The sequence below is a fragment of the Macrotis lagotis genome, chromosome 8, assembly GCF_037893015.1.
Source record: "Macrotis lagotis isolate mMagLag1 chromosome 8, bilby.v1.9.chrom.fasta, whole genome shotgun sequence".
NCBI classification, from domain to species: Eukaryota; Metazoa; Chordata; class Mammalia; order Peramelemorphia; family Peramelidae; genus Macrotis; species Macrotis lagotis.
In genome coordinates this window covers 134,721,102-134,744,520 of record NC_133665.1, presented here as the reverse complement: position 1 = coordinate 134,744,520, position 23,419 = coordinate 134,721,102, and the positions used below count along the sequence as shown (strand labels likewise).

General features: G+C 51.9%; 1 protein-coding gene across 6 annotated transcripts; it reads right to left on the bottom strand.

Annotated features, from left to right (window-relative positions):
* Positions 1 to 915: 915 nt before the first annotated feature.
* On the bottom strand, positions 916 to 20,754 carry TPRA1 (transmembrane protein adipocyte associated 1). 6 transcript variants are annotated; one of them, XM_074198432.1, is made up of 11 exons: positions 20,641 to 20,754; positions 9,064 to 9,191; positions 8,375 to 8,507; positions 6,811 to 6,897; positions 6,359 to 6,431; positions 6,192 to 6,271; positions 5,406 to 5,516; positions 5,027 to 5,087; positions 4,569 to 4,671; positions 4,360 to 4,440; positions 916 to 3,715 (listed from the first exon to the last, which is right to left on the bottom strand). In XM_074198432.1, the coding sequence occupies exons 2-11, from the start codon at positions 9,171 to 9,173 to the stop codon at positions 3,475 to 3,477; spliced, it is 1,080 nt and encodes a 359-aa protein (XP_074054533.1). In that variant the 5' UTR covers positions 9,174 to 9,191; positions 20,641 to 20,754; the 3' UTR covers positions 916 to 3,474. The 6 variants fall into 6 exon arrangements, with proteins under 6 accessions (XP_074054533.1, XP_074054537.1, XP_074054535.1 ...); XM_074198436.1 differs by lacking the exon at positions 20,641 to 20,754 and adding an exon at positions 19,548 to 20,246; XM_074198434.1 differs by lacking the exon at positions 20,641 to 20,754 and adding an exon at positions 13,067 to 19,541.
* Between the last annotated feature and the right edge of the window lie 2,665 nt (positions 20,755 to 23,419).

Here is a 23,419-nt window from a genome sequence, read left to right as displayed (position 1 = left end):
CCTATTGCCCCCAGAATCAAATAGATTTTCTGTTTGGCATACAACACCCTTCATAATCTGGCTTCTTCCTGCCTTTCCTCCACTTAGTAAAGTGTAGCTGGGCTCCTCTTAGCTGGCACCACTACCCAGGAAGCATCGTGTGCCTGCAGCCTGGTGGTCCGGCGCTGACAGGGCAGATCCCCAAAGACCCTCGGCTCGGGCCTGGGGGCTGCTAGCCTGCTGCCATTATCCTCTTTGGGGGAGGATTCCAGGACCACCAGTGAGCCAGAGCCACCCCTGTGGAAGGGGTTCTGGCAACACGAGGGTATCCTGGACCTGCCACCTCCTTGTCCCCCTCCTGCCTTGGTTTCCCTCGTGGATTCGTGGGGTGGCTCTTCATTCCAATGATACTGGTCTCCTTGCTGTTTCTCAAGCAAAATACTCCATTTCCAGGCTCCAGGTATTTCCATGGGCAAAGTGGCATGCTCTCCCTCACCTCCACCTTTGGGCAGCCCTGGCTTTCCTCAAGCCTCAGCCAACATCCCCCCCTTCAGGAAAAACTCTTTCCTCATGTTTATGTGTAGTTGCATGTGTCTTGGGACTCCCCTCCCAATGCACCCTGCACTTGTCTCCCTTTGAATCCCTGGGCTACTGGGCACATGGACTAGAGCTGGAAGACATCATTTCAACCCACCCCATCTTCCAGATGATGCAGCTGAGGCGGGTATGGGCAGTGCCTCCCCCGAGGTGGCACTAAGTGGTTTCAGAGCTGGGAGCCAGATTCAAGCCCCTCTGGGGCTGCTGTCCAGCTGGGCCATACTCCTGTGGGAATGGATCTGGAGGACAGATTCCCATGGCCTCCCCAGACACCCCGGCTCCTCCCCACCCCCCCCACCCCCGCTCCGAGGGAGACTCAGTGTGGCTGCTACACCCCATACCTCCTGCAGGAACATGAATTGAGAGTAACACTAAGCTTTGTTTGGACACCCTTAAATCCTGGCACTTCCAAGGCCTGTGAGGAGCTTTGTAATGCCTTCAAGCTTCCTTTGCTCAAGCATGCCCATAAAGATGGGGAGACCCCCCCCATCAATGGTTGGCCCTTTCTGCATAAAGGGGTGTCCTCACCGGAGCACATAGATCCAGACACAACAGGATGCACAGCCAAAGCAGGCTGGGCAAAGTTTCCTATCACGGGTGGAGGCACCACGACACCAAGATCAGCCCATGGGTCTGACTAGACTGGGACTTCTAGTCTTGGACCTGCCCCCACTTCATTAGGGGCCACTTCTTTTCTCGGACACACTTTTCCCAACAGGAAAAATGATGAAATGGTGGACGTCACAACCCAATACTCTTCATCTCTGGGTAGGACTCCCCACTTTCCTTTCCCACCTCCCTTCCCATGAGCCTTTTGATCCTTTCTACATCCACCAAATCCGAGAGGTACCCACTACCTCCAGGATCACAGGGACCTGATGTGTTACCCTCTCCAGGGGGAAGGGCAGAGATGGAGACAGGAACTGCATTCTAAAAGGCCCTAGAGGGCAATGTTAAACCTGAGGAAATGAAGCTCAAATGGTAAACTATTACCTCAACAGGGCTTCCCTACCTTCCTAAGAACTCTACCTTGCCTGAACCTGAGGTTCACCTGGCCTAACTGACCAGTGGTTATTGAGGTGGAAGGACGATGGCTGTGAAATAATGGACAAGGCCATAGCCTGGACACTATATTCTCATTTCCTTTATCCAGTTCAAAGTAAATAATCTTCAAATGAGAAAATCATCTTTAAATTATCTGAGGGGCAGGCATGTGAAAAAGATGCCCCCCACCACCACCCCTTCCCCCCAGTCACTGCCCAAATCGTGAAAGCGTCACCTCAGCTCCACCAGAGACATCTGTCCACGTGCACACTTGGGAGTGGCAGCCAGTCACTGGCCCCTTCCCATCCTAGAGGCGGCCCTGGAAACAGAGGCAGGATCTGCGCTTCAGCTCCTCCTCTAAGGCTGCTGTGGCACTCTATCAATGCTATTCTTCCACATTCAGGTCCTCCCTGACCCCAAGCCCAGGCTGGTCACTAAGGGATCCGACCAAGTTGTTATTTCTGACAAAATGCACAGCATTCAAGGCCTTTCCCTCCTTATTCTTAATTCTCCTTTTAAAAACGAAGAAAGGGCAGTAAAATATGCACAATTTAGCGGTTCTAGACAAGAGATCCTCTGCCTGGTCAGTGTAGCAGACAGCAGGGGAAGGAGGCTGGGGAGCTTAGGCTCACGGTAGTGGCGAGCTTCCTTGGGGAGTAGTTGCCTCCCCCCCAGACTGAGACGCTGAGATGCCACCTCTGTGCCCTGGGGAGGGGACACTGAGCAGGATCTAAGGGGCTTCAGGCTACTTAACCAGGGATGAGAGAGGGGGAGGGGGAGAGGTGAGTAGGAAAGCTATCTCCTGAACTGCCCCTTCAAGGATCCGAGCCAGCCCTGAGAAGTCAGCAAAGATTTGGAAAATAATTCAAGCCTGTCCCACCTGGTGTGTGCCCTCCTCCCTCTGACCTCAACCCAAGGCCCTGGCAAGACGAGAGCTCTGGGTCAACCCAAGGCGGCTTCCAACAGCTCTCCCTCTCACAAGCACCTCTTCCATCATCCAAGGTCCAAGCGTTGCCATCAACATTGTGACAAGTACAGCTTGGACCTCCTTTGGGGTGGGGGAGCCAAACCTGGGCTGATATCCAGAACAGACCCCAGTTCCCCCACCTCCCACTGGTTCTTCTAGGTCAGGGTTGGCTGGTTCTTCTCTCAGTGGGGAAGAGGGGCGATCAAGGCATCCTTCAAGACCTCACTCTCCACTGTCCACAAAGCAGCCCTATCTGCTTCCTGGAGCCCCACCAGGGCCTGCTCTGACTAGCCTGAGAGAGCAAGGCTTGCTGGGACGTCTTGGCCACCCAAAGGCCTGTGTTTAGCAGCATGGGGAAGATCTGCCCCAAATAGGGGGCCTCAAGGCCAGCCCATCTCAGAAGGTTCCAGACTCCAATTGCAATGGGCTTCTTCCATTTGGCCTTTTTGTCCTCCTCACTTTGGCCAGTTCTGCCCTCCACCCTCTACTCCGTGACCCCTGCAGCCTTCACTTGACTTTTGCCCTCTCCCAATGACCTGCCCCCCTTTTCTAACATTGTTCTTTGCCTATTCAGCTTCCTCTACTGCAAGGAAAGGCTTCCCAAACATCCCATGCCATCTGATGGCACAGAGACATCAGGTCTACTGTAGATGTCCTGTTGGGCACACTTCTGCCTTGCCTCCCCTCCCCTCCCGGGGCATCCTGGGAAGTGGTGGTGCCCACCACCAGCTGGTATGGTCAACACAGGGAGAAGGTCAATGGATCTGGGGCTCAACACCTGCAACTGGGGTTAGGGCTGGTGTCAACAAGGAAGGAGCTGAGGAGTCTGGAGGTGAAGCCCCTCCTCCCTTTTGGGACAGGGGAGGGAGAGGCCCTGGCAGGAGGGCTCAGGCATTGATGGCCTTCCAGCGCTCGCTGTCGGTACTGTTGATGCTGCCCACATGGCAGGGCATGGAGGCCACGTCGTCCAGATAGGCGGCAGTATCGATCTGAGTGTTGGAATAGGAGCCCACAGGCACATCCAGGCCCTCCCGGCGGGCCACGGCATACGGGTGGGGCAGGTGCACATCTGGCTCCTCTGCCTCATCCACTTGGCATTTATAGGAGAACAGGATTTTGGGTTCCGCCCTAGGGAAGGACACAGCACTGACGGCAGGGCCGGGACAGGCAGCCTTCAGCCCCTGAGTTGGCCAGTGCCAGCCCCACTAAAGAACTTTTTTGCACTTGATCCCAAAAATGGATGTAAAGGGGCAAAGCACCCTCATATAGGGCAGGGAGGAAGGCAGGGGACAGGCAGAATGGTCTCATGATGTGGAAAAGGAGAGACTGGGAACGACATCTGTGCCCAGCCTGGAGGGAAGAGGGCAGTGTCCACACGGGACAATGCAGAGATCCTAGATCCAAAGCCAAGGACTGACCATCAGCCCCCACCACAACAGCACGAGACCCCCAGTGAAGGCCTCAAAGATAGCCCCACTCACTGATATGCACACACAGAGACACATATGAGCATGCACAGTACATAGACACACACGTGCAAATACACACATGAGCACACACCCAGAGACACACACACACACACACTCACACATCCGCCCGCCTCCACCATTCTCCCCACTCCTCAAAAAGAAGCTGCTTTCTCAGCTGTGGCCACCGGAGGGCAGCCAGAGCCCCTGGGTGAAGCCCCTCCATCTGTGCTGCTGGGCTAGGGGAGCTTGTCCCTTCATATCCCCCACCCTGTCTCCAGGGGCTCCTGGGGTGGGATCACTTACCCAAAGAAGCCCTTGAGGAAGGCCACATAGATGAGGGGGGCAAAAAAGCTGAAGTAGAGGAAGGTGGTCACGTCCACGCAGCTGGCAGATGGGAGTTGGGAGATTTGAGGGGGCTCAAGGCTCATGCCCTCAGCTGCCCCCCCCACCCCGAACCCCTCTCGTTCCAATGGCCGTCCCCAGTCCCCCTGCCCCTCCCTGCCTCCACCTACCAGAGGCCCTCGATAATGTCCACACAGAGCAGGGCACTGCCCAGGCCCTGGAGCAGGTTCAGCAGGGCCAGGATCCCCGCATAAATATAGAAGCTCTTCCGAGCTGCCAGGAGAGAGAGCTGAGTAAGAGAGCAGGTAAGACCCCCCCAATCCAAGGCTTAGGGGAGGGTCCTGGCTTCTCTTTCCTTCAGGGAGGGCCTGGTGAGCCTGGCTCCTGAAACAACCCCCCCCCCAGGGATTTGGTTTCTTCATCTACAGAGGATCTCAAGGTTCTACCCACATGGCCCCTGCGTATCTGGTGGGCACTTAATTTCCCTCCTGGGTTCCACTGAGTCTCCAACAGAAGAGATGATGCCAGTCTCATGCACCACCTCATCCAACCCCCCAAGATCCTCGTGGTGATGAACCCTCCATTCTCTTCCCTGACCCAACAGTGCCCCCAGCCCCTGCTGGCTCACATGGCAGCGAGATCCGATTTTTCAGAGGTGTCTTAGGGAGGATAACCACAAGAGAATAGACCTAGGGACACAAAGCAAAGAGGGGATGGGGTGGTTGAAAGTGAGGCAAGTAGAGGAACCATCATCATGGAGCAGCAAGAGCCCCAAGCTCAGAGTCAGAAGACTTGGGTCCAAATTCCACCCAAGACTAACTCTCTGTGTGACCCTGGGTAAGTCCCTTGTCCTCTATGAGTTTCAGTATCCCTCAGCTAGAAAATGGGGATAATAATGCTTGCATTAACTAAGCCTCAAGATTTCTGTGAGCAAAGGGATGGATGGGAAAGAGCCTCCCGCAGCCTTAGAGGGCACCCACCCCCACCCTCATCTCTACCACCTTTACCAGGAAGAAGAAACAGGAGCTGGCGAGCCAGAAGTGGCGGCCACCGTGCCCATAGATGTTGAAGTCATCGGCGGAGAGGTGGGAATCAGGGTACAGGATCTCCAGGGTCCCCTGTGGGGCAAGAGCAGAGGGGGCTCACTCCCTCCTCCAACCTCCCTCCTCTGTCCTCTCCTGCACATCCTGAGGCCGAAACCAACAGGGATCAGATCAGAGGCAGGGGGATGGGCTCCCTGTGGCAGGGGGACAGGCTCCCTGAGTCGGGGGGGGGGGGGCATTCTCAAAGGGTCGTGGCTGCTGTGATCCAGGCTGGAGGAGAGAAGCTGCGAGGAGGGAGAAGAGCCTGTTTGCCACAGTGAGGACAAGCACTCCATGGTCAACAGGGCTGCAAGACTGACTGAGAGGCCTGACTGAAGGGCCTGAGGAAGTCAGCCAAGGAGAAGCCCACCACGGAAAAGTAAACTGGTGTGTTTGTGTTTGTATGTCTGCACGTATCTCCGGGGGGGGGGGGGGGGGCGTGTAACACAGTCTCCTCCCCACCACGCTTCTGCCCAAGTGGCCCCCCTTCGTTCTCCTTCCTGCAGGATGTCTTTCTTCACCTCTGAATCACTCTGCGCACTCCGCATTTACCCCAAGTACTGACTGGGGGTTGCTTGATATTCCCCAGAAACTCAGGGGGTCCTGTGCAACCCATCAGCATGCTGGGCCTCCTCCCCAGCCTCGCATTCAAGAGACGCTTAGGGCACTGAACATCTTGGGCCCCCCCCCCCAGAGCCCACTCTCCCTAACCTGAGTGACAGAGTAGGCCAGGGACAGAACCGTGGTGATGGCCAAGACTCGCTTGATACTGGATTTACTCTCCAGGTGACCTGGAAGACGACCCAGACAGTCAGTGAGGGATCACCTCGGGGAGCCCCCTGCCCCCTCCCCATGCCCTGCCCTCCCCCAGTCCTCACCAAAGGCCAGGCCCAGGATGATCACACTCAACTCAATAGCCAGAAGGAAGAAGCGAGTGATTTCCCACAGAATCTGAAAAACACCCCAAAATCAGGCTCGCCCTTCAGCCCCCCCCCCCAGTTGGCCACCCTCTCCCTATCCCCACCAGCCCCAGCTCCCTTCCCTCATTACACACACACACAGACACACACACAAACACACACTACAAGCACAGCCACACAACACAATATACATAACATATAAATATGTACACATGCCACAAACACACACCACTTACCCACACATGCACCACACACACACACACACACACACACACACACACACACACACTCTCTCTCTCTCTCTCTCTCTCTCTCTCTCTCTCTCTCTCTCTCTCTCTCTCCACTCCCCCAGCCTTAACAGCTCCATTCCTCCAAGGGGGGGGGTGGCTTCTCTCCGTGCCCAGACTCACCTTGTCAGCCACTGTGGCCGCATCTGATGTGCTGACCGTCATGGAGACCACTGCCCTGGCTATGCCCACCAGGGCCACCACAAACACCTGTGGGAAGGCCACAAGGATCAGGGCTTAAGGCATCACTCCTCCTAGCCTTTGCCTAGTGAAGGAAGGGTCTGAGCCCCCAGACTCTTCCTGGAGGAGCAGCTCATGGCTGAGCAGAGGTGGCAGCTCAGAACTGCCCCAGACCTGGGCTCTCTCTCCCGGCTTCGCCCCTTCAACTCTGGCCATATCTACTCCTGCTCAGCCTTGGAAGTGGAGGGAAGTCAAACCAGCCCAGCCCCCACGGAGTCAAGTGTGCAGGTCAGAGAGACAGGGCCCAAGAGGATGGCATGAGAAAGTGTCTGGGTCGAATGGGGCCATCTGGGGGGTCCTGATGGGTGACTCCTAAGATGCTATTCAAAGGCAGGACACGGTTTGATAGAGAGAAGCCTCACAGAGGTTCAGGCACAGTCCCTCCAGAGCAAAAGTTTCACCAAATCTGTCAGCAGAAATGGTGCACCAAGCAGGACACTGGAAAGTGTTAGATCCCTCTGAGGCCGGAGGACCTAGGTTCAAATCCTGATTCTGCCACCTGTGTAACTTATACTTTCCCTCTTGGGGCCTCAGTTTCTCCATATGTAAAATGAGAGAACTCAGCTAGGCAGACTCTGGAGGCCCAAGAGATGGGCCAGGAACTAGGTGGCAGTGCCCAGCGCTCTCACACACACACTCATGTGGCAGAAAAGGAGTTGGGCTGTTATCCCAGAGTAGCCAGCATCCCTCCGTCCTGCTGCTGAGCACTGGGGGCAAGGAGCTGGACCCTGTGCTAACCTCCAGGCTGTCCAACAGGCACGTGGTGAGGGAGGGAAAAGGAGTGGCCCCTTCTGCCCTGGGTTCAGGCCCTGAGTACTGGAGTATCCTCACCCCAACCCAGAGGGGAGGCGCCACTAGGAGGCTCATTTTACAGTTGAGTAAACTGAGGCAATCAAAGGCTTGAGTGATTTGCCCAGGATCACCCAGATAGCAAGTATCTGGGCTGGATTTGAACTCAGGCCCTCTTGACTCTGGATCCAGTATACCCCACTGGGCCCCCAGCAGCCTGTAGGAGGCCAGATGCTAATACAGCTCCTCTAGTGGGGAGGTCTCAAACCGCTCAACCGTAGACCCTACCCAAAGCCCCTTCATGCCCCCTCTTTAATCTAGAGCAGGACAAGAAGGGGTGCCGAATTGTGGAGGCCCCAACTCAAGGTGCAGGAGCAAGGCCTAGTGAAGAGGACTGAGAGGGAAGGGAATGAGCATTTATTCAGTGCCTGCTGTGTACAGGCGCTGTGGCAGGAGTGCTGCAAATGTGTGCTCTCCTTTGATCCTTAGAAGGCAGAGCCCCGGGGGGGGTCAAAGCAGAGGAAGTCTGCTGGGACCGGCAGGGGATGTGGCGGCTCCTGGGTTCTCAATTCCCTCAACTAGAAGATGGGGCAGCTGTGCCAGGAGGTACTGGCCGTGCTCCCCAGAGGCGTGGGGGACGGAGTGCCCCAGGACTCACCAGGATGTAGAAGGTGATAAAGATGGGGCTGGAGGTGATGCGGATCTTGGCTCGGGCCGATGGCAGCTTCCAGAGCAGGAAGGTAAAGAACAGCACGTTGGGGATCAGCAGCACCAGGTCCCAGTACCGAACCCTGAGACACACGCCAAGACTTAGTAAGGGAGGCACAGTCTAGCTCCCCCCAGCCCCCACCACCATCACATGGGGAGGGCCGGCCCCGCCTGCCCCATCCTTGCCCAGGGCAGACCTCACACCAATTTAAGTGAGGATCCCCCAAGACCCAAGACCCATTCAGAGCTCCCAAGCCCAACTATATCCACCCATATAACCATAGACTCAAGCCTCACCCAACCCTCCCTACACACACACACAGACACCCACACCCACACAACAAACACACACACACACACACACACACACACAGACATCCACAGACACACACACAGACAGACACCCACAGACACACACACACACACACACACACACACACACACACACACACAAAGACCCCCCAAGGCCCATTCTCTCTCCCTCATCTTCTAAACATCACTGAGCCACTGAACTACAGTCTCCCTCAACCCACAAGGCTGGACAGGCCTGGCCCTTGCCATCCTCCCACAGGACCCAGGGATATTCCAGGGACACAGAGACTCCCCCCCTTTTCCCCATCTCTGTCATATTCTACCCACCGGGAGGTGCCGATGTCTTCATAGAGCAGCAGTAAGCATTGATGTGGGGTGCTGATGTTGGGGAGCAGGGACGGGGCTAATGTGGCGTTGCTACTCTCCCAGTCCACCATCGTGCCTTTGATCTAGCCCTGAGGATGGACCAAGATGGGAAGAGATTAGTGGCAAAACTGGGGGACCAAAGCTTCATGCAACACACAGCACAAGGCCTTGGGTGAGTCTCTTCCCCTGGGAGGGCCTCAGTTTCTTCTTTATAAAATGAGGTTGGAGGGCTGCCCCCAAAACCTCCTAACATCCTAAAACCACACACTTCTGAATGAAGATGGGGAAAAGGCTGGGCAACCATCTACAACATGGATGCAAAATGAGTTCAAGGAAATGATAACAATGGAGAAACTCAGGAAAAGGCCTCTTGTAGGAAGCAGCCCCTGACCTGTGCTTAGACAAACTCTTGGCATGCTACCAGGTGGCAATGGCAAGCCACTGGGGCAAAGGCCTGGAGATGAGGGGGATTTTGTCTTAGATGGGGACTTTGAGCAGATAGGTTTGCCCAAAATCACATGCCTGCCTATATGGAATTGCTTTCTACTGGAACGCAATTTTTAAAATTTACATAATTACTGATTATTGTGCTTACAAACTTAAACAGTTTAGCAATTTAAATGGAAACTGGAGCTTGGTGGGAAGTCATGTCTAATTTGAATATTCCATCAATTATTCATACAACTGAACTAAAATTAATGAAACTTCTTTTATAAGAAAAAACAAACACCCCAAAGTTTAAACCTACCTGGGGCCTAATTTTGATGTTTGAAAGACCTACCATATTCTGTATCACCTCTCCCTTTAAAAATAAAGGGCAGACCTGAGAGCTAGTGTTGGTAAGAAAGACAAGAGAGAAGAAAGATAAGAGAGACAAGGATTTTTAAGAATCATAGATCTTAAAGCCGGAACAAACCTGGGAGAGCAATGAATCCAATATCCTCATTTGATGGATTAAGGAAATAAGGCCTAGAGAAGGTCACACAGCCAGGTGGAGGCCCAACTCCTGGGCTCCTGATTGTGGAAGTTCAGCTACAGATGTGAGACCGATGCTGTAGCCGGGGAAGAGGACAGGATGGCAGACCCAGACTCTCCCTGACCACCCCAGGAAATCCACTATCAGTCAGAGCAATGAAAGAAAGAAGCCTATGGTTTGGGGTCAAAGAGGCCACTCAGGAGCACAAAGAATGGTCAGATGCGTCTCTGGCATATCCCTGAGTAGAAGGGTGAGAGTCAATCTGGGAATGGAGATCACCAAGGGAGAAAGGGCAGGACAAACCTTGTGGAATGCCCACCTCAGGGGGTTGGAGAGAAGAGGTAGCTAGGTGGTTCAGTCGACAGAGCACCAGGCCTGGAGTCAGGAGGACCTGAGTTCAAATCCAGCCTCAGACACTTGCTAGCTGTGTGACCCTGGGCAAGTCTCTTCACCTCTGTCTGCCTCAATTTCCTCACCTGCAAAATGGGGATGATAACAGCACCTTCCTCATAGTGTTGTTCTGAGACTCCAATGAGATATTTGTGAAATGCTTTGCAAATGCTGAAGCACTATATAATCAATGCTAGTTATTACTATTATTAAAGAGAGATAGGAAGACTGGCAGAGAGGAGGGATGAGAATCAAGACAATAAAACGGGCTGGAAGCCAGAGAAGGAATGAGCTTACTGACACAGAGAGGTCAGGGAGAACAATGGTGACCAATCTGACTGCCACAAGGTGATGGGGAGCGGAAAGGGAAGGAGAGGAAACGGAGGTGCGGAAGGCTCTCCCTCATAGGAACACCACCAGCCATGGGAGAAGAGAGCTTGGCTCTTCCACAACCCAACAGAAGTCCAACCTGGCCTCCTGAGAGTTGAGCTTGTCCTGCTGGAGTAGAGACCACAGGGAAGGCTCCAGCCTGCCCCTGGCATCCATCCATCTGCTCATTACCAATTTTCTCCAATTAAACATCCACTGGTCCTCTTTTCCTGCTCCATGAAAATGCCGAAAGATATAGTAATAGCCAGTGAGGTCTTGAGGCAGCGCTCTGATTAATAAACTAAGAAAACAGACCTGGTTTTCAGTTGCCCTGAAACAGGTAACAGCTTCTATCTAGCATGGATAACAAGGGAAACCAAATAAAGTCAACAGGTAGTTAGTTATACTTTTCAAGGAACAAGGACATGACCTAACCCAAACATTTAAGAGGTTAAAAAAAAAATGGAAAGGTAAGCATTTTAAAGTCATTATTCCCACTGGCAAATGGTATATTATTGAAAAATCACCCCACTGGATGCTAGGGCAATGTGGGCTAAGAATTAAAACAAAGGTGGGGAAGGATAGAGACAAAGAGAGTTTCCTTCCAACAAAGTCGAATCAATTTTTTTAGGGAAAAAAATTCTCTACATGAGGAGAGCTGAGATGAGAAAATGAAAGGCCCCAGGTCCCTAATATACCATTAAAAAAGGAAAATGAGGCCTCATGGAACCATAGAAACCCTCTAGAAGGAGCTTCAAGATCATCTAATTCAGACTTGCAGTCTGCAAAACTCCTGGTCCAATCAAATTGAAATGCAATTGGGAAACATTTATCAAAATAAATAAGAAATACAATAAAACATAGATAATGTGAACTTGTGGTTCTCTGAGGGTCTGCAGCAATCAATTTCAATATGACTGATCTAGACCAAATTCTTCATTTTAGAGATGGGGAAGCTGAGACTGGCATGACTTGTCTAAGGTCAAATGACAAGATTGTATCAGACAGGATTAGAATCCAGATCTGAGGTCCCATACAGGACATCAAGACCTCACAAGGCTTCCCAAGGACTCAAAGGGAATTTGAAGCCTCTGGCATGAACTCAGGGCAGGGTAGGGATGAGGGAGCCTCAACTACTCCCCTTGGAAGCATTGAGCAGGGGCTTCAGTCAGAGAACCAAGACTCAAGTACTTGCTCACCTGGAGCAGGCCCATGCATCTCCCGGGGCAAAACATACAAAAACCAAAATGATTTCTGAAGTTCCAATGCCCAATATTTCCTTCCCCTCTAATCCACTGTTTTCCTTCTGTTCTAATTCATTTATTAAGTGCTAATTAGGTTCCAAATATAGGATATAAGACAGATGGAAAACCATTCTTGCCCTCAGGAAACTTACATTCTAGAGAAGATGGGGCGGAGGGAACAACCAGTGATGGATGTGTGGAGCCCTCAAAGCTAGCTAGAAATGCTAGCCATTAGACTCGCTCCAGCTAAATTAGAGGGTGAGGCACACCTAATAATGGTTGGGCCGCACCTGTCGTGACCCAGCCGGCTAGGACCAGGAGGTGTGGCAATGCCATCCGAACACTGGCAGGCTTCCAGAGGCTCCAGGTCCACCCTGTCAACTCAAGGGACTCAACCACTCCAGGGACCTTGGCCAACTCACCCGACCCCTGCAGGTTTAAGAAGCCTGACTCTGGGAAGAAACCCAGTGGGACCTGAAAGGGGCAAGGGAGATAAGGAAGGAGGTTTGTGGAGGCCCCAAGGTCCAAAGGCTTCATCTCTGAAACCTTGGAGAGGCTTAGAAGAGAAGAGGTGGCACACCAGAGGGCAGTTCTTCAGTCACTCCCTTTGGGTCCCATGGCCAGAGGATTCTGAGGGGCCTTTCAGAGAAAGAAGGGACATCAGAGGCTGGTTATCTCTCTGGTCCAAGGCCTACAGATAACCAGCTGAGCCTAGAGAGTTGTGACATGACCAAGGTCACACTGATAGTAAGCAGCAGGGGCAGGATATATTCAACAATTGTTTATGAAGCAACAACAATGTGGCACAGACAGAAAAAAACAAAACCAGTCCAGACCTCAAAGAGCTTCTAACTCTAGAGGAGGGAAAACAAGGAAGCAAATACAAGACTGATCGATAATAAATATGAAACAAAGGGAAGAAGGGGAGGGACCCTCCTCCCCTCGCAGGAGGAAGTCCAACACTAGTCTGAGGGAGGTCACTCACGGACGGACAAGACGAGCTGAGTGACAAGCTGGAGCTTGGCCTGGCCTCCCCAGGCCTGCTGAGCGGTCTCTCTCGTCTCGCCCTCCCATCTGCTTCCAGGGACAGCTGGCCTGAAGAGATCACCTGCACAAACCCAAGTATTCGCAGCCAAGCCCATAAAAGCCCAGAAATGAACGGCTCAGGGTGTATCACGGAGTCATCACGCTCCCTAATTACAGCTTCCGGTGCCATCTGCCTGCATGCTCTGTGGAAAAGGAGAACCCAGAACCAAAGCTCCGCTATCAACCATCCCAGCCCCTCGGCCGACGGCCCACCCACCCCAGGATGCCCAGGGCAGGAGCAGGCCTGGGAGCTGGTGAGGTCAGAGTTCAAACACTCCCTCAGCTATTTATTAGATGGACTATTCACTTAAGCTCACTAGATTTCCCTGTCTTTATCTATATAATGGAAACAATGGCAGCATCCACCTTGGAGAGTCAAATGAGCCAATATGTTGGTCCTTTTGCCAACTTGAAAGTATTATAGAAGTGTCAGCTGGTATTATGATTCTAATAAAAAGAGGAATGGCCAGGTGCCTAAATGCTCTGAGCAGGTCACTTCCCACTCTCTCTTCCTCAGTTTCCTCATTCGGAAAACAGGGTCCTGACTGTTTTGAGGACAGATTATGCTGATGGATCTGGCAACGTCCAAGAGCTCTCACATGGTGGTGGGTCTTATTCAAGGCCTCCCTGCCCCAGGGCACCAACAAGCTGGAAGCCTTCAGACAAAGTACAAACTGAGCGCCAAGGAAAGGAACAAAGGGGCCTGGATGGTCACCTCCTCCTAGTCAGTCCCTGGCCAGCCTCCCAGGGCAGATGTCCCACCTGGACCAGAGGAACAGGAGGTGGCCCAGGAATCTACACACAAACTAATCCTGGGTGGCAAAGACTGTGACTTGCTCTACCGGCCGGGTGACTTCTGGGGGCAGAGGAGGCTGGCAGAGAAGAACTCAAAGGCCCACACCAAGGATCCTGGGCAGCGCTGCGGCCCTGGGCCTGCTCCTCAGCACCTGCTGTGTCAGGGTCCATGGATAGGACAGGATGTCTCCTGCAGGCTTTTTCTCTGAATCCCACCTGCCCAAAACTGAAGGCCAACTTCAGTGAAGAGAAGAGAGAGAAGGGAATATGCCAGTCTATTTAAGAGAGGGGCAGAACTATTATCTGAGTTTCTGGGTAAGAACAAACCTGTGAAGGGCTGGCTGGGGGGGTGGGGGGGTGGCCCAAGAGAGCAGACAGGCCCTCATAATGGCTGTAGTCAGAACTTCCCACTCCCACAGTTGCTCTGAGCCCTAGCTCTAAGGACAGACAGGGACACAACCACATCCCTTGACTGGCCTGGCAGCCACAAAACAACCCCAATTCTCAAGGTCAACCCAACCCCACACTGACCTCTGCGCCTCCCAGCGGGCAGCAGGGGGGCTCCAGGGGCTCCTCACACCCTAAGGGAATAGAGAATCCTGGGGCCAGGTGGAATCGGGGAGAATGATCTCAAGGGCAGCAGCTGGGCCATGTTGGCTGGGGCCCAGCCCCACAGGTGTTTCCACTTGGTATCCTCAGAGGCCAGGGATGTTGACTGCATCCACACCCTTTACTTCTTAAAGGAATCCCAGGGCCTAAAAGAGACCTTAAAAGGTAACATGGACAGGCCAGGGGTTCTTCTCCTGGGGTCTCTGAACTTGGTTTTGGTCTAGAATATCTTCCTAAAAAATATTTTGGCAACTGCATTTCATCATAAATGGTTCCTTTGTAGTTTGCATTTTATTTAAAAGCTTGATTTCCAAGAAGAGGTCCAAAGACTTCACCAGACTGCTAACCAAAGGGTCAAATAACATGAAAAGCCAGGAAGGTCTGATCTTGGGCCCAAGCCTAACTTTATAGATGAGGAAACAAAGACTCAAAGAAGAGAACTACCCAGCAGAGGCAGGACTCAAACTTGGCTCTTCTGCCTCCCAGTTCAGCTGCTAGCCCTCACTGGAGACAAGCCACTGGCCACCCCTCCCTGGAGGCTCCTTCTTTGAATCTTTCTTGTTTCTTAGGTGATATCTTGGTTGGTTCCAAGTTTGCTTCCTACATGACAAATGAAAGCTTTCCCAAAACAAACATGCAAAAGGAATGCTTCTGTGGGCTCAGTAGCCTGTCTCTGTTCAGACTTCATCCACCCCTCCATTGGGTCAAGGCTGGCAGTCTCTCTTTTTTTCTTTTTTACATTTTTCTTACTACCTTCAACTCTAAGTTGAGGATCAGGAGAGTAGAAGGAAATCACAGGCCTAGATTTTGAAAATGAACATCTTTAGGGGTTCAGCCTTGGCCAAGTCCTACTCCAAAGCCATCTGTCCCTGGAAAGATATCGGGGCCAGAGACAGTCAAGGGAAAGTGGGCTCATCAGTCCTGGAGTGGCCCCTTGGTGGTACTCTGGGTCCTACTGGACACTCATCTGCCTCTGCAAGGGACATGACCCCATGGTGGAGAAGGGGACGGGGACAGTGGATGTGTTAAGAGACCCCCAATCAAAAGACCATCTCTGAAGACTACTTTAACTGGTGATCCTCTAAACATGAGGCCAAGAGGAAAAGTATCTTTATCACTGACAATCTCACTGTAAATGAAACCAGCCAAGAAAGGCAAGTGTGGAACAAGAAATACATTTTCAGACACGGGCAAGATGTGCTTATCTGCCTTGCTTTAGTACATGGGGAGTGGAGGTAGGAGTAGGGGGAAGAAAGAAGGAGAACAAGACAGAAGGAACAGAGCTATTTGTGACTATACTGTAAAACATATGATGGGGCGGCTAGGTGGTGCAGTAGATAGAGCACTGGCCCTGGAGTCAGGAGTACCTGAGTTCAAATCCGACCTCAGACACTTACCTAGCTGTGTGACCTTGAGCAAGTCACTTAACCCCATTGCCTTGCCAATAAAAAAGAAATGTTAAAAAAAAGAAGAAATGTAATGTACGTGTGTAAAGAAAACTATATAAGCTTGTTGTGGATTCATATACAGTCACCTCTTTTGTGGAAGAGGGTTAAATTCACAACAAAGACCAACCCTGGGAGCAGAGAACAGAAGGGAGCTGCTGCTAAGTAGTGGACTGCTGCCAAGGTCTCCTTGGAAAGGCAAAGTGATCGAAGCTCACCTGCCTGGGCTTTTGGAAGCATCCAGAATCAGTGGGTGACATGACCTCCAGGTATATGAAGTATTGGCAAAAAGGCAGAGAGAATAGCTGCAGCATTTAAACTAACATCTCTGCAAGGGGTAAAGAACGAACAAATCCTACAAATTAAACCAACAGTCTTGGATACCGGGTGACTTCAATACACAGAAGGAAAGTAGTGGGAATAGTGAAAAACACAATACAAAATATGGATGAAGAACAAGGAGAGAAAGGGGGCAGCATGAGCCTGCATGTGCTGGAGAAAAGAATCTGCTAGAAATGGCAAAAGCCAAATCCTGAAATGAATCTGGGGTCTCAGAGGGTCAGGAGCTCGCTCCTATGACACAATCACAGGCCCCCTAAAACTTGCGCAGGGTCCACCTCTTGTGCCAGCAATCTTCCGACGTCTCCCAGTTTTCAGGGTTACCAGTGCCATGCACCTCTCAGTCCTCGTGACCCAATGCTCTCCTTCCAGGCTCCCTCTGGTTCCATGCCCCATCCTGCTAAGGCCTATCCCAAGCTTCTTCACCACTTCTCCCAATGTCACCATGCCATAGAGATCGCTGGCTGATTGTAGCATTAAAAAGATGGGCCTTTACTTCCCTGGGAGGCATGGGGTCAGAAAAAGAGCTCTGCAATTTTCTGAAAGCCAACCAGTCCAGTCTCTTCCTGCTCCAATCTATTTAGCCTGTCCTAAATGTCTAGCTGGACCGACCAACTCTTCACCCACCCATCTTTTCCGTGTGGATGGTTAGGACAGACTCTTCCAGGGTCTCTGCACTGTTCTAGGTCTTGAGATGATATGGGTCATCAGTAAACAGAAAGACCCAGAGGACTCCCATGGATCTCCAGCACATGCCTTTGGTGAAGACACACCTGTTTGTGGGATGCTTCCCTTGATGTCTGTGATCAGAGACTCACTGAGCAGGAAGAAAGAAAGAAGGAAGAGGCATTTATGAAGCACCTGCTGTACACATAGTTCAGATGCCAGACCTATACTCTCATCAAAAAGAACTCAACCAGAAGGAGCACTCCAGGGAGAGTCAGAAGACATGACACAAGGACACCCTGAAGTTCTCTCTTAAGAACTTTGGAATTATATGAGAGGCACTGGCACAGGACCACCCAGCATGGCAAGCCCTCCTAAGAGAGGGCGCTGCTGCTCTATGAACAAAGTAGAATGGAAGCAACTCAAAGGAAAGGGGAGAAGCACAAATTTAGAGAATGCACCCCAGCTGTTCACCTGGACTATTGGTGGCCCACCTGTGGGAGAGCATTCCGAGCTCCTATCGGTCTGATCAGCCAGTTTGATCAGCCTGTCAGACACACTATAACTTGTCTTGAACAGTGATGCTGTTTTGGTCTCGTTGATAATGAAGGACAAGAACCAACCAACCAACTATATGGCATTTTCAGAACTTAGCTCTTGAGAGTCTCAAAACCACCTGGGAGGCGAAGGGCTATTCTTTTCTCCACTTTTACAAGGAAGCTAAGGCAGGGGTCATGTGACTTGTCCAGAATCAACAACTAATGAGTACCTGAGGTCAGATTTGAACCACGCAGTGACCCTCTGCCCATTGCACCACCTGGCTGTCTCAAATAGGGCTATTTCTAGAGTTGTATATTCCAAGGAACCTTTGAGTTTTGCCATGTGGCTAAGAGACAGACACATTACTGTAAAAGGAACTCTAAGAGCCTGTGTTTCATTTCACCAACCAAATGCCTCTCCTAATCAATAAATAATAAGAAGATGGGATCTTTAACTCTATACATCTTTCAATTAACTGTGAAACGGCCAGGATGCGGTCCGTGGTTAAACCTCACTTGTCCAAGTGAGGTAGAAAAGGCAGCCAGACTGGATGAAATGGCTACAGAGGAGATGCAGGCTGGAGGGGAGGCAACTGGAAGGACTTGAGGGACCAATAGAAGAATAAAGGAGGAAAAAAGCCTGAGAAAAAGGTCACACCTCCATTACCTTCATTTACCACAATTTGTAAAAAACATTCCTTAATCAATGACTACTCACTTCAGTCTCCAGTTTCTGCAGCCACAAAATGCTATTTTGAATACTTTTGGCAAGCATAAGACATTTTTGTCTTTGACTTCCTCAGGGGACATGCCCATAGTGCAATTGTTGGGTCAAAGGGGATGAAGAGTTTGGCAACTTTTCTCATACAATTCCAAATTTAATTTTACAGAAAGATTCGACCAATTCACAGCTCCACTCATGGAGTCTTTGTATGCCAGCCATATTGTACCCTTCCAGCATGGATTATTTCCATCATTTATCATTTTTGCTAATCTGACAGGAATTTGGTGAAGACTCAAGAGTTGTTTTAATTTGTGCTAACAATGATTATGAGCAATATTTCATGTGCTTACTGATAAGTTACATTCCTCCTTCTTAAACCTCTCTAATACCCTCTTAAATACCTCTCTTAAAGTCATATATTAGTCATAGATTAGGGTTAATTTTCCATATCTGACTGCCAGACTTTTATTAAATGTTTCATAAATCTAACATTTATCTCATTCATGCAAATTATTTAAGTTTATATTTTATTTATATTTTAATTGACCATTTTATTCTCTCTTTTATCCTTCATTTATTTACAAATTCTCTCCTGAGTCATAGCTAAGTAAGGTTTCTTCTACCGTCCTCTGATTTTGTTAATAATGGGATCTTTTAGTATTTAGAGATTGTGACATACAAATCTATAAACACACAGTGCATCTATATACTCATACATGTTGCTGTGTACATATGCATATAAGTATGTGCATGCATATGCACACACATATACACATATGGTAGAAGACCTAATCCAATCATGTCTTCTGCCAAGCTGCTCTTGTATTTTTCTAACAACTCCTGTAAAGCAAGGCTCTTCCCCCAGCAACTTGGGGTGAGTGAGGCATTTATAAAACGCTGGGCTCCGGTGTGTGATTACTTTTAGGTCTCTCTTGTTCCGCGGATCCATTTTCTGTTTTTGTAAACTAGTAACAAACTTTTTGATGACTATGGTTTTGTAGTATCCTGTAAAAATGCTAAGTCCCCTTCACTCTTCCTTCTTTCTCCCTCGGAGTTCTTGGTCTGGGGTTTTAGCAGACTGTTGCTATTTGGCCTGGCCCTTTGGGGCTTCCAGTTGGCACCGATCAGGTTTTGAATTTAGACAGCACCTACAGTTTTACATACCGGCGTGGCCCTGTCAGGAACAGCGACCGACTTTCCGGCTGCAGAAGTTTTCCTTGGCCTCTCTGAAGCGCCCAGGGTGGACATTCACAAAAACGTTACCTGTGTCTCAGCAGAGGCCTCCCGGGCGTCCTGTCCAAGCTGTGATTCCACCCAATGGCATTTTTCTAGCTTTGCTGGTGATGTCCAGAAGGGCCCGGGCCAGGGCTGAGCCCAGGGATGCCGAGGGGAAGTGGGTGGGGAGGGGGCAGTTTCCTGTGCAGAGAGCAGGCTCTGCTACTCAAGGCCAGTGACTTTGGGGAAGATGGTTCTGGAAGCAGCTGCGCCGGGAGGGAGGAAGTTCCGATGCCAGGGCACAGGCTCGCCCCTCTGAGGGGACTTCTGGCCCCACGCCCCTTCTCACTGGGGTCCCGCCAGGAGCACCCAGGCAGTGAGGGGCAGCACTGGACCCTGGGTCCTTCTGAGCCAGTGATGCTTCTACTGTCCCGCTCTGCCCTCCAGGGCTCTCTGCCCAGCTGGGTGAACGAGGGGGGCTGGATCTCTCCAGATGTGGCAAGGGGGAGGGGGCGCCCCGAGATGTGATGAGAGAGGAGGGGCTCCCCAGATGTGACAGAGGGAAGGGAGCTCCCCACAGATGATATGACAAGAGGGGAGGGGTGCCCCCAGATATGACAGAGGGGAGGGAGCTCCCCACAGATATGACAAGAGGGGAGGGGTGCCCCCAGATATGACAGAGGCGGGGGCCCCCAGACCCACAGAGGTGGGGCCCCCAGCTGTGACAGAGCCGGCGCCCCCGGACCCACAAAGGCGGGCGCCCCCAGACCCACAGAGGCGGGGTGCCCCCAGCTGTGACATAGACGGGGGCCCCCGGACCCACAGAGCCGGGCCCCCGGACCCACAGAGGCGGGGCACCCCCGGACCCACAGAGGCGGGGCACCCCCGGACCCACAGAGGCGGGGCCCCCCCGGACCCACAGAGGCGGGGCCCCCCCGGACCCACAGAGCCGGGCCCCCCCGGACCCACAGAGCCGGGCCCCCCCGGACCCACAGAGCCGGGCCCCCCCGGACCCACAGAGCCGGGCCCCCCGGACCCACAGAGCCGGAGCCCCCCGGACCCACAGAGCCGGGCCCCGGACGTGACGCCCCCGGCGGCGGCCCGGGGCCGGGGCCGGGGGTGTCGGCCCTCCCCCGCTTACCTGGGCCGGCGGGCGTGCAGGGTCAGCGCCGGCCCCGGCGGCCCAGGGGCGCCCCCTCCGCGGCCTGCAGGCCCGGCCCGGCCGCCGCGGGCTCCCCCGGAGCTGCCGACCCCGAGGACGCGCGGGGAGGGGGAGGGGAACGGCCGGGGCCGCGCGGGGGCCGTCGCCCAAGAGCCTCCCGCGCGGGCGCCGAACGCGGAAGTGGCGGCCCCGCCCCCGGCTCCGGCGAGCAGGCCGGCCGAAGAGCGTCCGCCGGGGCGGGGAGCGGGAGCGCGGGGAGCGCGGGGGCGGGGAGAGCCCAACGCCCCCACCCGCGGGACCAGGAATTTATCCCTCATCCCTGCGGACCACGTCCGGCCCCGCCTCTCCGTCACCGAGTAGCCAATAGGACTGCAGCGCTCCGAGGTCTCGGCTTCAAAGAGAAAGTAAACAGCGGAAGCAACCAATGGGAGTCGCCCGAGGCGGGGCCTGCTGGCTCCCCTCTTAAAGAGACAGTCTTTGGGCTTCCTCGTGACCCCAGCCAGCCCCTCCTCCCTGAAGCAACGGGGCGGGGGGGGGGGGGGGGGAAAGAGGGAAGGGAAGAAGGAAGGAAGGAAGGAAGGAAGGAAGGAAGGAAGGAAGGAAGGAAGGAAGGAAGGAAGGAAGGAAGGAAGGAAGGAAGGAAGGAAGGAAGGAAGGAAGGAAGGAAGGAAGGACTAAAGAGCATCCTACTTGAGTTGGCAGTGAGTTCTCTCTCTGGAGCTGGGTAGCCCTTCCTCAGTTGACCTGGATCACGGTACTGACGGTACTGATGCCCACAACAGTGCTGGAGCCATGCAGGCCACCCTCCCTGGCACTTCACTTTGCATCCGTTGGCACTTCCGAAGCCACTCGCTCTTGGCATTTCTGCTGGCACAGTGTTCCATCACAAGCCTGTACCACAGCCTGGTCGGCCATTCTCCGGTTGATGGGCATCCCAAGATCTCCACATCTTTGCTGCCACAAAAAGAGCTGCTATCCAGAGTCTCGGAATGCTATACTGGAGAATTAACTTAGCGCCCCATCTTCAGAGGCCCCAGGAGCTTCCCTGTGGACACAGGCTACACTTCTGCCTTCCTTCATAGCAGAGAATAATTGGATTTCAGAGGTGAGAGGAAACTGAGGACATGTAGAAGACAACTTACCAGGGAACAAAAGAAGTGACAGGATGTGGAGCAAAGCCAGCATTTTAGAGCATAGAATGTCCCAACTAAAGGGCATCATCTTGGTCCACTCCCTTATTTTGCAGATGAGTAAACTGAGACAGAGAGAGAAAAAAACATGGCTTAAGGTATCAGGGACTAAAAATACAAAACCCAGGATTCCGAACCAGGCCTCACAATATGTATTGTGTCCTTGGTCCAGTGGCTTTACCCCTCAAATGAGGGTCTGATACATGTTGTTATTTGTCCTTGGGTTGTTTTCAGTTGTGTATGACTCTGTAACACCATTGGGCATTTTCTCGGCAAAGATATTGGAATGGTTTCCTTCTCCAACTCATTTTAGAGATGAGGAAGCTGAGGCAAACAGGGTTCATTGACTTGCCCAGGGTCACACAGACACTAAGTGCCAGAGACCAGTTTGAACCTAGGGAAAATGAAAATTCCTGACTTCAGGACTGACACAGTATGTTTTTAATCAAAGGTCATTCCCTTTATTTCCCCTTCTCCCTCAGCCTCAGTGTCCTCATCTCTAAGAAGAGGGGGTTGAATTAGGTCATCTGTAAGATTCCTTCTAATTCCACATTCTTAGGACATCTAGCTTCTCCCCAGGTCTGCTAACAGGGGGGAGCCAAATTAACAAAGAAGTATAATGACAGTTGAAGCAGCAGGGCAAAGACCAGATCCAGGACCCTAGTGAGAGGTAGAATTACCCAAAAGAGTCAGAAGCCCCTGAGAATTAGGGCTAAGAACAGGCAGTCCGAAGGAACAAGTGTGTGATAAGGTAGAAATAACCAGGGGAATTTCCAGCAAAAGGGCAAAGGGAAATCCCTCTGAGGTTAGTCAGGAAAGCCCATCAGAAGGGATTAGCCACTGGAAACCTGAGAGCCTAAAGCTAATTAATTGGTAGAAAGCGGACTCCCAGTCCTTCCCTAAACAGGGATTGAAGGCAGAGTTTGCCCATCCCAGACTAGAGTCATCTTTAGCTAACCTCTTCTTTCTCTTCTTAACCCAGGGATACGAGAATCCTGGGCTGCCTGGGTATTCTCCCCAGCCCCTCTTCTCCCACCTCCCTCTCCAACTAGGCATGTCCCCTTTTATTGTACCTGCTGGAATTCCCCTTCTTCCTTAACAAGCTTCTCTTTATGTTTGACCTTGACTCCAGAGAGAGAGTCTATTGGAAAGGGTATCAGATCTGGCTTCAAATCCCAACTTAGATACTTAGCAGCCGGCTGTGAGATCCTGGACAAGTCACTTGACCTCTGCCTCAGTTTCCTCAACTGTAAAATGCCTTAAAGGATTATTGAGAGGATTAAAGGATAGTTCACCCTGCTTGCCTCAGTTTCCTCTTTTGTAGGAGAAAGAAATGGCAAATCAGTCTTGTATCCTTGCCAAGAAAACCCCAAATGACTAAAAAAAAAAACCACACAGCATCTAAATGCATACTATGTTTGCTTTTTTAAAACTTCTCATATATTTCCTTTCCTATCTCATGGGTTTTTCTTTTCCCTTAGTCCTAATTCCTCATGTACAAAGTGACTAATATGTAAAAATGCTAAACACAAATGTACAATGTACAACTTTTACTGGACTGTTCAATG